The 15,545-nt window shown below is 39.6% G+C and overlaps 2 protein-coding genes across 2 annotated transcripts in view; both read right to left on the bottom strand.

The window, feature by feature from the left end:
- The window catches only part of itga1 (integrin, alpha 1), a 209,372-nt gene that overhangs the window by 4,458 nt on the left and 189,369 nt on the right, over positions 1-15,545 (bottom strand). The window lies entirely within an intron of this gene.
- LOC129447472 (integrin alpha-2-like) overlaps positions 6,033-15,545 on the bottom strand; it is a 113,042-nt gene continuing 103,529 nt past the window's right edge. Inside the window, exons 28-29 of the mRNA XM_073874660.1 lie at positions 6,565-6,681; positions 6,033-6,463 (exon numbers count right to left, since the gene is read on the bottom strand). Coding sequence (XP_073730761.1) covers positions 6,389-6,463; positions 6,565-6,681 — 192 coding nt within the window. The 3' untranslated portion in view covers positions 6,033-6,388. The remainder of the gene's footprint in view (positions 6,464-6,564; positions 6,682-15,545) is intronic.

The following is a 15,545-nucleotide window of genomic DNA, read 5'->3' as shown; positions in this document are numbered from 1 at the left end:
ATTCAGACTTGGATGCTTCTCACCTCTCCGCTGTTTACAGCTCTGGGTACGTATAACTGTCCACAGTTCGTTCTCCTGACGTTCACTCTCGTTACGTTTCCTTCCTCCTTTGTTCCTCTAAATGTGTCACTTATACCGATGTTTCTTCCACCCGTAGGGTTTCCTATTACTCCAGCGATTACTGCAGACTACAAAAGAGAGAGAGAGAGAAAGTATAACCAGCCACCAATGCGTATCGGACGAGCGCAGCTCCGCACCTCAACTCACACTAAGCACCCCAAACTGTGATTTAACTGCTCTTAAATACTCCTCTGTATGCTGCAGTCTTCCAATCACCCGGCGCTCCTCTTAACAACGCACAGCTGTGCGTGATTCGGCTGATTACAGCCCTCCGATGCTACCGGATGTCCGGTGTTTGCTCTTCCCGGTCTGGGCGGAAACATCCGGGCGGAACCAAACTTTCCCAACTTTTGGTTCCGCCCAAAAAGATTGTCACCTTGTGACATACATACACACGTGAGGAAGATCTTCATTTATGTCTGGACATTGAGGAAGCATTTATCTTTATCGTTACCTAAGAAGAACAATGGAGGACGCACTGGAGGAGGATATTGGAAGTAAGTAACAGTTAATTTATACTATTTATATTTGCTATCATGTAATATGCTCATGGCTTGTGCAGTTCAGCCTACGCACAGTAAGCATCAGCAGACGGCACGCTTCGGATTGAAAAAGTTTTGCATTGTTTACAAACGAGGAAGCGATCTCACGTAATGGCGGATTTCACTGTTGTATGCTGTACAATGTTAAACAGTTATTCACTTATATCCTTCATGGCAACTTTCAGTAAGCCTGCACTGCTGTATCTTTTAAGTGTGTGATGTAAAATGATTCCATGTTTGCATGCTTATTTACAAACGAGGACGCAATCTCACGTAATGGCGGATTTCACTGTTGCATGCTGTACAGTGTTAAACACAGTTATTCACTTATATCCTTCATGGCAACTTTCAGTAAGCCTGCACTGCTGTATCTTTTAAGTGTGTGATGTAATATGATTCCATGTTTACATGCTTATTTACAAACGAGGACGCAATCTCACGTAATGGCGGATTTCACTGTTGCATGCTGCACAGTGTTAAACACAGTTATTCACTTATATCCTTCATGGCAACTTTCAGTAAGCTTGAACTGCTGTATCTTTTAAGTGTGTGCTGTAATATGATTCCATGTTTACATACTTATTTACAAACGAGGACGCGTGACCCCCGTAATGGCGGATATCTGTTACATGTTGTACAGTGTTAGACACAGTTATTCACTTTCGTATCCTTCATGGCAACTTTGAGTAATGCTGCACTGCGGGATTTGCTGTAAAATGATTCCATATTGTTTACATGCAAGGCAATTCCATACATTGCGCTTTACACGCGACACCCTTTTTATGAGTGCCGTGTTACACGGAGACGCTAGCCTGCGCACATGGCCGCCATATGCAATGTGTTTTTAAAGTTCATACGCGCTTACAGAAACACGTTTAAAACAGAAGCTAGACAATAAGGGGATGGGCATCTGAAAACAGCTTTTTATATAACTAATCACTGCAGATGTTTATCTGAGATGTTCTGAATTTAGTTTGTGTACATGATAGTTTATATGAATGTACTATCAGTGATATTTACCGATCAGTTATATATGTAAGGATATTTCTGTGGACAATTTATGCTAACAGCTGTCCATAACTCTCTTACAGGTCTGCATCCCTCTCATCAGTACAGAAACTATGAAGTGGAAAAACACTTTTTGGACATAAAGTTATATGGTAACATTAGCCACATGACCAGCTCTGTTGTTTATCAGTTTCTTATACAAGTTTTTGAATTGAGTTTGTTTCTAAATAAACTGAAAATGTCCTACTGACCTTCATCTCTATTTTTATTATATTGTTAACTTCTTAATAAACCTCAAACAAACATGTATACATTTGTCCTCACATTCTTTACTGTAGTTACCAACATTCCTGCCTCATTATGCAGCTCATTATGCAAGCCTTTGTTTGCTAGCTGTAAATCAATCCTTTCTCGCATACGGGCACTCTAAACAAAAAGTGTCTTACAATTTCTAAATCAATATATTGTTTTATGTGAATGAGTAAGCAGAATGATTTTCACATCATTTTAATGAGAAAACTCATGACAATTAGATTCTGTTTAGAAAAGTCTTGTTAAAACATGTTTAGTATGGGTTTTTTGGACTTATATCAGTGACTTAAAAATTTTGCTTTTTTTAAAACCACGCATAAACATTTTTCTCTCAAAAATACAAACATGTACATACATGTAGCTCATATAATATTTTAGCCCAGTTTGTGCTGAACGCAGTGGTATGAGACACTTGCCATTAATATGTTTAAAGCAACTGAAAAAAGCAAAGACTTTGCTGCTGTAACATGGCTGCATAAATGATATTTGATTATATCCTTTCTGTTTGGCCTCATGTTCTGATCCACATCACACCTGATATCTTCTCTGGCAAGGCATCTTTGGAAGAATCCTTTGCCATGTCTTATCCACCCTGACAGTGTTCAGTTGTGATGTCTGGGCATGACCATCCATTGCAGGAACTGGATGAACACCTCACTGGAAGAACTGAACACCTGTTGCTCATATTGTTCCTTTTCCACACAAGATCGACCTAAAGAGGTCCTCTTTTACAGTTTTTCTTGATTTCTTTGACGCAGTTGTCAACTTAAATTCCACATTTTCAAAACAGTTAACACACACAACAAAACAGTGGCACTCATGGTCAAAATGACATATTTTGTTTGCAAAAGACTTGCAACAAAAGCAAAAATTGTCTCCAAACAACACAACTTGCATACAAGCTCTTTCAGTCAATCATTACACAGTGTACAACAAAATAAAAAATACTCAGTGCAAATCAGTGCACCATTGCCTCTCCATGTAGCCTATTGCCAGTGCCATTTGTTGTCTTTCTATATTGGCTGTGTCAAATTTGCCTTTTGGCCAAAGAATTGGATCCAGAATAATAAGTATTTTGATGCATTTTTAAATTGATTCCATGACATTAATTTTTTTCAAAATATGTCTAAAAACTGTAATACTGTAAATATGACATGTAAGCCAAAATACAGTAAAATCTATTAGAGTATATAAGGCATACTACTGATACTCAGTCTCATCTGTCTTGACGATGGGGACACATGGCCTCATCCACATCACATTCAATATCCTTTCTTGCAATGCCCCTAGGGAAAAATCTTCTTGTATACCTTATCCAACCTTGACATTCCTCTGCACCTATTTCTTGGGCAGCAGCAGTCATTGCAAGAACATTTGCTCATAGGGATGGTGATCATAAAGCTTCCACCTCCAAGCACTGAAGAACTCCTCTATGGGATTCAAAAATGTGTGGATGGGAGGAACAGCATCATCATACGAGGGTGTACCCCAAACCACTCATTGACAAGGCTTAGACCTCCTCCATTCATGCTGGCAAAAAACAACACAAACATGGCACCTTTTTATAAGGCCTGCAGACTGATTGCTATTTAAAGATTTGTGTGAATGAGTGTCAGACAAGTACAGTGATTTCATACTGATCTAGGTAGTTTCTAATAGTCAGGAATGGTTCTGTTTGGTTACCATAGCTAAAACAATGGAGTTTTGACTGCTTGAACGACATCCGTGTTAACTGTTTTGCAAAAGAGTGGGAAAATGTTTTCAATCCAATGAGAAAGGGTTAACACATTTGCAAGACACCTATTCTGCTCCGCTAAGACAGTGATGATGAAAACTAAGTGGGTCCTAGTTTCTTTAACCAAGTCAAAGCAATCAAGAAAAACTGTACTGTATTGTATACGCACCATATGGTCAGTCATGCAATTGAAAGAACCGGAGTGTGTTTACAATCAGCTGTGATATATTTGCATTGGTTCAATAAGCTGTTTTTCATTCCCAATGGAATAAAACACAGGCTATATATTTGTTTCAATTTATAATATAAACAGCTGTTTACCTTGACTATAAGTCAGGTTTAGCACATGATGTTATCCGTTTTGACATGCTGTGTTAAAGCATTTGTAAATTTGAGATTAAAAATCTACTGTTTTGGTCTTGTTTGAGCTTGTGTGTAAAAGAAGTTAAAGCATCTGATATAATACAAGATACACAAATTTGGGCAACACTTTACTTGAAGGGGTGTGCATAAGACTGACATGACACCTTCATGGTGTTATGAACATGAAGGAGATTTTATACACGTTTATGACAAGTGTCATTAGTTCAATTATGTAATTTTTAATGCAATGCTGACATTATTTGAAATGTCTTTGCTATGACTTGACATAAACCAATACATCATAACTTTTCTTGAGCATCCTCCGCTGCCTTGGCAGTTGATATTGCAGAGCATCGGCTGTCAGCCTCTCACTAGCTGCATTTTCTGTAATCCTATGTATTAGGCTTGGGCCTGCACATTGCGCCCCCTATATGGGGTTCCCTTGTGAGTATTTTCAGTGAGGTTAATCCTATTAGCCCATGTTTTACCTCAGCAGAACCTGCTCTGGGTGTTATTACTTCATATGTGTCAACCTGTCGGTTGTTCCATATTATATGTACAGGTAACCTCCTTAGGGGGTGGTTCCGCAGCATTCCTAGCTCCGACCGGACAGGATCACTTCCCAGTTTGCTAGTTCACTATCATGAATTAAGAAATAAGTAGTGACCGGCCTTCTGTGGTAAGCCCAGATTCCGTCTCTCCAGTGGAGTTGCGAGGTAAAATGCAGGCACTGGAAGGGTCAGCTTCAGTGGTGCTTTGGTATGGATACCCAATTCGTCGGTCACGACGTGATGTTGTAGTGACCGACTGAAAGGGAACGTCTCGGTTATGGATGTAACCCTTGTTCCCTGAAGGAAGGAAACGGAGACGTCACGTCCCGTAGCCACAGTTTGCTGTTTCATTGCTGATGCTCGGCTTTCTCAGCAAAATAGCTGATTTGGTATTGCACCTGCCTCTCATTAAATACTCAACTGGCGGGGTGTCGCCGGAAGATGCAAATACCTGTATTCCAAGTTTATTGGCGTTTTAATAGTTTCTCAAAGTTGAAGTACGTTCCCAATTCGTCGCTCACGACGTGACATCTCCGTTCCCTTTCTTCAGGGAATGAAGGTTACATCCATAACCGAGACATTTTGTCTTTATCATTTTCAAGGAACACTGAATAGTGTTTTATAATATTAATGTGGTTACTATTAAAACATTTTATACATCAGTGGTTCTCAACTCCAGTCCTCTAGGCCCCCCCTCCCAGAATGTTTTAGAGGTCTCCTTATATGAAACACCTGATTCTACTCATTAGGCTCCTTCCAGAATATTTGAGGCCTACGGGTATATTTATAACCAGAGTTTTCCCTAAAAAAATCCTGTCCACACATGCTCGGTTTAAATGAAATATCCATCCACACGATAAAGCAAAAGCACGCTATCAAGCCCTGTCAAGAGCATGCCACACCAGCAGGCGGGGATATAACCCAAATCGTGTTCCGCAATATAGTGAGATAACTGAGCATCTATCTGTATACATGTTAGAAGCCCTGTTAGCACAGTTATTATTCTCTACACGACACCACTGTAACCGGGGTTTCTTAAAAAGCTCACCCTGGCCGGGGTTTTCAAACATGCTCGGTTTCAGTGTCCTGATACTGCGGTTTCGTGTGGACGAACGGCCAAACCACGTGAAAAAACTCACGGTTATAAAAATACCCGTGTTCCTGGGGACTAGGCCTGAAACTGTTCCTTAAATAACACACTTACAAGCTGATAAACTGAATCAGGTGTTTTATATGGAGACATCTAAAATGTTCTGGACGGGGGGGACGAGGACTGGAGTTGAGAACCACTGTTATACATTATTTCATTGCAGGTAAAAGAAGTAAAAAAGTCAGAATTTGAATTGTAAGCTGAACTTTTAATTGAGAATCATGAAGGGTACATCCTAAAGCGTGTTAGAACAAGAATGTGGAGGATGCATAAATTCACAGACAAAAACTATAGTCTCTGGCAAAATTACTTTAAAGTTCCCCATCTTGCTCCACCCCTGTGTCTCACTACTGCATGCACAGAATTATTAATTCATCCTTATACTGTCAACTTAGGACAAATGCAAAACTACATCTGCAAAGAACAATTGCGAGATATTTTGAAATACAATATTATTCAGAATAAAATCTAGTGGCAGTACTGGTGTGCATTTTGCTCTGAAATAGTTGTAAACGGAATATTTTCTTTAGTTAATTTGAGGAAACCTCAATGCTCTTTCCAGTATATCCACAGACTGGAGTATGTATGTTCTATTTATGCTGTCCTATTAAAGCTCTTCTTCTTCTGCTGCCTTGTCCTGTTCGGTCATCTCTGGGATTTTCATTCTCTTAAAGAAACCAAGCTGGTGAGACATCAATATAATATTATTTTTTTACCAATTCCTCTAAAAAACTCAACATTCTCTTTTGTAAGATAAAAATATAGCTCAAAATAATACAGTACCTCCCATAAAATGATGGTAACTAGGGCATGAAGGACAAGCCCGCCAATGACGCTGCGTATGAGAATACCAATAGGAATGTCACCACTGGCTCCTTCTTTACTGACTGTAATTCTTATCTGCAACAGAGAGATGTATGGCTGCATGATAAAATGCATGAGATTATACAAATATACAAATATATATTTGTGTTTCAATTCATAATATGAACGGCTGTTTACTTTGACTATAAGGGCCTTTTTACACCTGGTCACTTCATGTGTTTTCTCTGATTGAATAGCTATCTGATTTGTTAAAACTGTTCCATTTACATTTGGCCAAATAAATGCGTCTTGGCAAAACGGATATGAATCCGATCTTTTACCCCCGCCCAAAATGCAAATACACTATTTATTACTCCGCCTTTAAAAAACTTAAAGGATAATTCCGGTATTTAACACTTTGAGTCTCATTTCTGGTTTGTTTTGGATGAACTACAGTGATGGACACAGAAAGTTTGACAATGGGTCGAGTCTTGACTTTTCGACTCATTTAGAAGCGTCTCTTGCCTGCCCCAGAATGGAAGTCAATGGCCATGCACAAACATGTCATCAAAACAACACCCAACGCTCACCCTCAAAACTGTACCACTCACCGAGTGGCCCGTGGCGCTCGTTGATGATCAAAAACAAATATATTGGCGCAATGTATGATTTCAATCCGTGTTATTTGCTATAGTGGAACTATTTTTTCAGATACCTCACAACCGCAAATATACTTCCGCTCTATATTTGAGTCTGAAGCATGAATGAACGTAGTCCAACAAACTGTAATAAAACGGTAGCATACTTTCAAAATCAAGTTTATTTATATAACACTTACACCATCCAATATGTTTTTTTCATCAGCAGAAAAATAAAGAAGATATTTTGCAGAAACCCCGGTGCTCTGTCATGCAAGTCAACAGATCCGCACACTTTAAGAGCTAAAGCATATATATCCAATACAACAGTAATCCCCCATAACTCCGTGTGACATATTGACGTCTTGTGAAGCAAATCAATCAGTTTTTGCAAGAAACTGAACATTATTTACAACACTATTAGCGTAAATGCCAAAGCAGGAAGCGCGCTTTACGTTCAAGGCGATCTCTTCCACACTGGTGCGTTTGGTGGCTGTTGGCTATGGATGTTGGTCTGTCTGCGCCACCTATAGAGCGGGAGCGTGAAGCGCACTTCCTGCTTGGCAAAAGCTCTGCATTAACGCTGTAAAATATTTATATATATATATTTGAATCTCAAAACGGAAATTCTGGTCCAGCCCTAAAAATAAGGGAAAAAATACTTCTGAGAGAAACCGACCGAAAAAACTACAAACACAACTAAACAAACAGAACCTTAACTGTTTCAAGGAGGAGGAGAGATAAATAAGATATCAAACAGTCTTCCAAGAGAAGTCAAAGGAATTTTATAAAATGCCTAATAAAACTCGACAGAATCTGTATTTCGATACACAACTTTTTTCTAATCATCAACGAACACCCCGAACCACTCGGTGAGTGGCGCAGTTTTGGAGGTGACCGTTGAGTGTTGTTTTGGTGACGTGTTTGTGCATGGCCATTGACTTCCATTCTGAGGCAGTCAGGAGACGCTTCTAAACGAGTCGAAGACTCGGGGCACGACCCGTTGTCGGAATTTCTGTGTCCATTACTGTAGTTCATCCAAAACAAACCAGAAATGAGACTCAAAGTGTTAAATACCGGAATTATCCTTTAAGATGACGTTTATGCAACAATAAGCAGCATTTACTGTATGTTGTACTGTATGTTGGGCAGGGGACGCGCGTCTCCTTGCTCGGCATGAGCTGAAGCTCGCAGTACAGCGTAGCAGGAGAGTGACAGCACGGTGATTTCATGTACAGGTCCATGATGGGAAAAGCATTCACAAAACTCTCTCTTAAAGCAACACTAAAGAACTCTGGCTCTTTGCTCCCCCTACAGGTTAGAAGCGTAATTGTTCATTACCACTGTCATAAATACTGCAGCATAGCTGGCTCTGATTGGATTGTAGGTCTGCCGTAAAGCAAGTTTTTCTAGTTTTCACTCGAACTACAGGACCGCTACCCGACGCAAAGAGTATAGAAGCCCAAGAGGCGAAACTCAACAGAACGCTCCATAGCAACAGCTGCCCCCATGACGTGACGGCGCGGCCGCCATTATGGACTGAAAACTGAAGGAAAACGCCGAAAAATAATGAGAGTCAATGGCACTGAACCAACTTAACATAACAAAAACTTGGCATAACTTATTTTTTTTTCTGGTCGTCATATCTAAATACGAAAACAACGTGGTTATGCATGGTCTAATTATCCTTCGCTGCAAAGCGAATGTGAAAGTGCCATTCACCCTGTTTTGTGTGGATGAACCACTGAAACTTTTTTGGAAACGTTATTTTAAGGTAAAAAAAATACGTCAGCACAAAATATTACTATAAAAGTACGATAAGACTACTATAGAAATACTATAGCGGCTCTAGGATATTATAGAGGTATTACAGAACATAACATACTTCTGTGATGTTCTAATACCTCTATAATATTTTAAAGCTGCTATAGTATTTCTATAGTAGTCTTATCGTACTTCTATAGTATGTCCCAAATTATTATAGTATTCTTATAAGATTACTATACTATTTTGTCCAAAAATACTATAAGATTCTTTTTCGTAAGGGTATGTCCCCCACTGAATCGGCTTCATTAGCCTACCACTTACGGTTTGCAAAGATACAATTATAAAATTACTGCAAACCTTTAATCTATCAATATTTATGTTATATTATGCATTTTATATGAATAACAGAAATTCATGAAATAATATATAGGCAGACACACAGTAATAAGATATTTATTCAAATGTTGATTTTGAAATGAGTGAACATCACCATATATATGATTTGGAAAAATAAATAAATAAAATTATAAATGAACATTTCTTAAGAGTTAATCTTTTACATAGAATATCACAAAAATATTAACAAGTTTCTGGTGGACTGATAATTTTTGCAATTTATTGCAGAACACTGCTTGCGTTTTAACCGCTTGCTCATCTTTACAGTTGTGAGGCGCGCTAACGATTTCAGCAGCTTACAGTCCATAATGGCGGCCGTGGCTCCGCAGCGCCATCTACAGACTGTAACCCATAACACAACAGAGTTTCGCCTCTTGGGCTTCTATACTCTTTGCCGACGGTTGGAAACTTCTTTAGTGCGGTTTTGGCCGATAGAGGGCTGCAAAGTGAATGTGAAAGTGCCCTGTTTTGAGTGGATGAACCACTAAAACTTTTTTTGGGAACGTTATTTTAAGGTAAAAAGAACTCTTTGGAGTTGCTTTAACGTTTTATTTCTTTGTTTAATATCATTTGAGTTTGTCATTAGACTCTTTTATTGATTCTAGGAAGCTTTTTTACCCGCTGTCATCACTCCATAAAGCAATAAGCGTGTCGTCTTTGTTTGTTTGGTGCTCTTCCAGCTTACTTGCGAGTGACGTGCTTACGTTTGGGAGGAGTAAAGTGCTGACGTATGTGGTTTCATCAACCAGATGAATTTACACTTCTTTAGTTTTGTCTGAAATGCGTCCCAGACCACCTCCTGAAGTGGTTTGAGCAATCGGATTTAAATCCGTCTCGAAAACGTTTCAGAGGGCATTTACACCTGGTCTTTTTACGATCGGATAGCTACAGTATCCAATCAGAGAAAACGCATGAAGTGACCAGGTGTAAAAAGCCCCTTAGTCATGATGTTATCTGTTTTGACATGCTGCGTGAAAGCATTTGTAAATTTGACATTAAAAATGTATTGTTTTGGTCTTGTTTGAGCTTGTGTGTAAAAGGTAAAACATTTTACATGTGTGTTAAAGAACCACACAGATCCAAAATCGAAACTAACCTTTATTGCAGTGTGTCATGTAGCTGTCCATCAATGTAAACAACGTGTAAAGTAGTTGAACCAAAAAGTGCACGATTAAAAAAGTTATTGGCTTCTAAAGCAGGGAGTCGACTCTGAATCGCTGAAACGAGTCGTTATAGGGAGTGAGTCTTCTTCCTGATATTTGCCACATCACACGAACGCATCCACGTCACATGAGATACTAATCTCCGCCTACAGCCTCACCCGCGGAAGAAACGAAAACTATGACCCGCCCACAGCTAGTTAGTGTGTGTAAACATCAGCTCACGCTGTGTTTTCATTTTGTGTTGTTTTCACTACCAAAGGAGACTTTTTCAAGGAGGGATATATTAAATGTGTCTGGCTGTGAAGAATCAGTGGTTAAAATTAATTTTTAACGGAGGGATTTAGACGTTTGGCAATGAAAGATGGTTCAGTACCCACTTTATTTGGAACAAAATGCGTCTCCTAACCACAACCTGTAAGTATGATTATAGCTACATACTTGCTTAAATAAGTTTAAAATGTCTATCATCATTTTTATTGCTTGGATTAATGGTGAATTATGTCGTTGTCAGAGAGTCACGTTAGCAAGCGGTTAACACATGCTGCACTTTCGGTTTTGCTATGACCCGGTTATTTTACATAAATGCTTAAATGAGTGTAAAATTGTTAGTTTTTATTGCTTGGATTAATGATGAATGATATCGTTGTTTAAACTCTATATACTGTCAGAGTCACGATAACAAGCGGTTAACGTAACTCATCCCTGCTGAAAAAAACAGCATCAAACCAGCATGGACCAGCATGGGAATTATGCTGGTCTAAGCTGGTTTAGCTGGTGGTCACAGCATACCAGCACCAAAACACAACATATGCTGGTATGACCAGCATGGGATGCTGGTGCTAATGCTGGTTTAGCTGGTGCTAATGCTGGTTTGCTGCTGGTTTAGCTGGTGCTAATGCTGGTGCTGATGCTGGTTTGATGCTGGTTTAGCTGGTGTTCACTAGCAAACCAGCACCAAAACACAACATATGCTGGTCTTGCTGGTATGCTGGTTTTTTCAGCAGTGATGCTCACTAAGGGTTTTGCTATGACCCGGTTAGTTTACATAAATGCTTAAATGAGTGTAAAATTGTTAGTTTGTAATGCTTGGATTAATGATGATTGATGTCGTTGTTTAAACTGTTAATTTACTGTCAGAGAGATCACGTTAGCAAATGGCTAACGCATACTCACTTACGGTTTTGCTATGACCCGGTTAGTTTACATAAATGCTTAATTGAGTGTAAAATTGTTAGTTTCGATCGTCGTTTGTATTGCTTGGATTAATGATGAATGATGTCGTTGTTTAAACTGTTAATTTACTGTCAGAGAGTCACGTTAGCAAACGGCTAACGCATACTCACTTACGGTTTTGCTATGACCCGGTTAGTTTACATAAATGCTTAAATGAGTGTAAAATTTTTAGTTTCGATCATGGTTGTTATTGCCTGGATTAATGATGAATGATGTGTATTGATGTTGACAATGTCTTCTCAGTAAATCATGTTAGCACGAGGTCAATACATGTTGCACTATTGTTGGTCTGTGCCACTGATCTGTAGTCTGTGCGACTGATCTGTGATCTGTGCAAAGACACTCTGTCAGTTGACCAATCAGAGCAGAGTAGGGTACTGAAAGGTGGGGTTTAGGCAGACTTGAGTCGTTGAACGGCTTCACACGAATCGTTTGGGGATCTCTGAGAAATAGGGTAATTTAAAATTTATATTTTGAAAAAATTACAGTGTTTTTTGATCTTGCATGCATTTTAACCTGTTGTCTGGGACTTATAAACAGTGATAGGATGCTTAAAATTGTCATCTTACTGGCTCTTTAATTGTTGTCATGAATTACAGAAACAGAACCCAGATGCAGACTTTTATTTAAACAATACAAGGGATAATAAAACCCACAATGGGGTAAAACTAAACAAAACAGCAAACCAAACTCAAAACAGATAAAGCAAACCTAGAAAAAGAACTTGACTAATACTTCAATGCAGATGCAAGACTTTACACTTCACACATGAACTTTACCAAACGAACCAGCACAAGACAGCAAACACAATGGTATTACAGTAAATAAGGGAGCAAATCGAGAGGGGAACAGGTGATAATACGAGAAAAAGGTGAAAAAAAAACCAGATAAAAAACGTTTTGTAAAAATTCCAGAACTGAAGCCACTGGGCAGTTTAACCATGAATAATCTCCATTTTAAACCATATTTTTTTCTGTTACAGAGGGGTCTAGAATTTAGTATGGTCTCTACAACCTCGGTTGAGAACCATGATTTACAAATTGGTCCCCCTCAGAGGCCAGACCCATAGTTTCCAAAGTTCTGGGCCGGGGGTAAAATGTCACGCCCCCGCCTGAGATAGCAGGTCCCTCCTGAGGAAAATCTGCAATGGCTGACCTGCTGGAAGAGCAAGAAGGTCCGAGAACCATGTTCGGGCCGGTCATTACAGAGTTACCAAAATCAGATTGGTTTGTTCCTGACAAACTCTCAGGAACTGCTGGGAGCAAAGCGATTGGGGGAAAAAACTTACAGGTGTCGCCTCAGCCACGTCTACCATAGCGTCCAGACCCAACAAGGCTGAATGTAAAAGGGAAAACCACAATGGGCAAAGAGCCGTCTTTCGAGACGCAAATAGGTCGGCTTTGGCTTGACCAAACCATTTTCGGATCTCCGTCACCACTTCTGGGTGGAGTCTCCATTCCACCAAAGGAAAACCTTATGTGCCAGTCTGTATAGAAAATACAGACAATACATATAAGCTTTATTTATTAATAATGTTGCTGTCTCTAGCAACAAATAACCCAGCTAACACAAATACATAACTGTTACGTAACTTCGACGTAATATGATAACCAAACTTATGTTGTGGGACCGGAAAAGTGAAATTCCTGGATTCGTCGCCTTGACGTAACTTCGCAAAGTAATCTGTCTGTCGTGGAAAAATGGTGACAACGTAATGGATTAAAAGTTTTGTGTTGGTAAGTTTAGTGTTTGGGTCTCAGTTCAGAGAAATGACCGGTCCTGTCAGACGGCGTGCTGTGCACGCACGGTCACAGGCCCTGATTGAGTTCAGCTGAAGCTGGAAGGAGTGTGCGATTTTTTTTGTTTCCCATGTAAAAAGCAGATTGTATGGTGGTTAAATATCTATTCTACACTCATCCGTCACTTCATTAGGTACACCTGTCCAGCTGCGCATTAATGCAAATTTTTAATCAGCCAATCACATGGCAGCCACTCAATGCAGTTAGGCATGTAGACATGGTCAAGACGATCTGCTGCAGTTCAAACGAGCCTCAGAATGGGGATGAAAGGTGATTTAAGTGAGTTTGAAAGTGGCATGGTTGTTGGTGCCAGACGGGCTGGTCTAAGTATTTCAGAAACTGCTGATCTACTGGGATTTTCACACACAACCATCTTAAGGGTTTACAGAGAATTGTCAGAAAAAGAGAAAATATCCAGTGAGCGGCAGTTCTGTGGGTGCAAATGCCTTGTTGATGCCAAAGGTCAGAGGAAAATGGGCAGACTGTCTCGAGCTGATAGAAAGGCAACAGTAACTCAAATAACCACTCGTTACAACCGAGGTATGGAGAAGAGCATCTCTGAACGCACAACACGCTGAACCTTGAGGCGGATGGGCTAGTGCAGAAGAAGACCACACTGGGTGCCACTCCTGACAGCTAAAAACAGGAAACTAAGGCTACAAATCACACAGGCTCATCAAAATTGCACAATAGAAGAATGGAAAAAACGTTGCCTGTTCTGATGAGTCTCAATTTCTTTTGCGACATTCAGATGGTAGATGGTCAGAATTTGGCGCCAACAACATGAAAGCATGGATACATCTTGCCTTGTATCAACGGTTCAGGATGGTTGTGGTGGTGTAATGGTGTGGGGGATGTTTTCTTGGCACACTTTGGGCCCATTACCAATTAAGCATCGTGTATTGGACGTAACAGTTACGTTGCCAGCTGGTAAGTCATGAAATTGGCAAAAATGACCAATAAATTACGTAACTAGGACGTCATGTGTTAGCTGGGAAACCACAAGATTTCCTTCGATATGGGGCATTTGGCCGTATCCAGATTATTTAAAACCCAAAATGGTTAAGAAACTCGCTGATATGCATAGTCTTTCCAAAGATTTAAAAAACTTATCGGTGTAAATCAGGGAAGAAAGGTAAACCTCTCTCATCAAGTTCACTGGCAGCCTTCACATCTTGTTCATGTGCTGGCCAGTCAATATTAAATTGTTACAGCTCGGGTCACAACATAATAGTTCTTTGTAACATGGAGAAAGGATATTATCAGTAAGCTCATTTGTGTTTTCTGCATAAACATTAATTACATCTGTGATGTTTCAGTTTATTAAGGAGACACAAGTTTGAACACTGTGCTGAACTGCTGGTAGTTAAATCAAAGGATAAAAGCGAAAAAGCAAAAGCACAAAGCGCAAGTAAACAGATCGAAACAGTAGCGAAGCAGGACATAATTAGAAAGTAGGAAATTTTTGAAAATACGAAATGTAGTTTAAATATGGACTCTAAATGAGGCAAGTTGAATGGATTTGAGGAGGCAGTAGAGTGAAAGTCAAAGGTGTAGCTAAAACGTGGAACTTTAATTGTGGAGTTTAATTTATTACGGCATTCCTCTTGTATAATGGATTTGACTTACGGTACTCTGACATGTAAACAGAAATATGCGCTAAATTAGAAAATAAGTTTGTGGGTCCAACATAATTGGTTTTGTCCCACCCACATATAATGGTTCCGAAGCCCATGCTATTGCGTTTAGCAATGACGCTGGTAGTGACACTTCTCTCTAACAAGTCAGTGATCTGCAGTATTTACACAACATATTCAGTACGGCTTGCTTGGATTCTCAACCAAGGTGGTACTAAGAAAGAGGTATCAAGTAGGGGCCTGTAGATATGTGCCCCCCACAAAAGTGAGCCATATTGAGCTGTACTCTGGAGTGAAAATAGGTAGCAAAATAGGTAGCATAGCTGA

This window comes from Misgurnus anguillicaudatus, chromosome 12 (assembly GCF_027580225.2).
Source record: "Misgurnus anguillicaudatus chromosome 12, ASM2758022v2, whole genome shotgun sequence".
Lineage (NCBI taxonomy): Eukaryota > Metazoa > Chordata > Actinopteri > Cypriniformes > Cobitidae > Misgurnus > Misgurnus anguillicaudatus.
The sequence above is the reverse complement of the archived record's forward strand: the minus strand, read 5'-3'. Positions and strand labels throughout refer to the sequence as shown.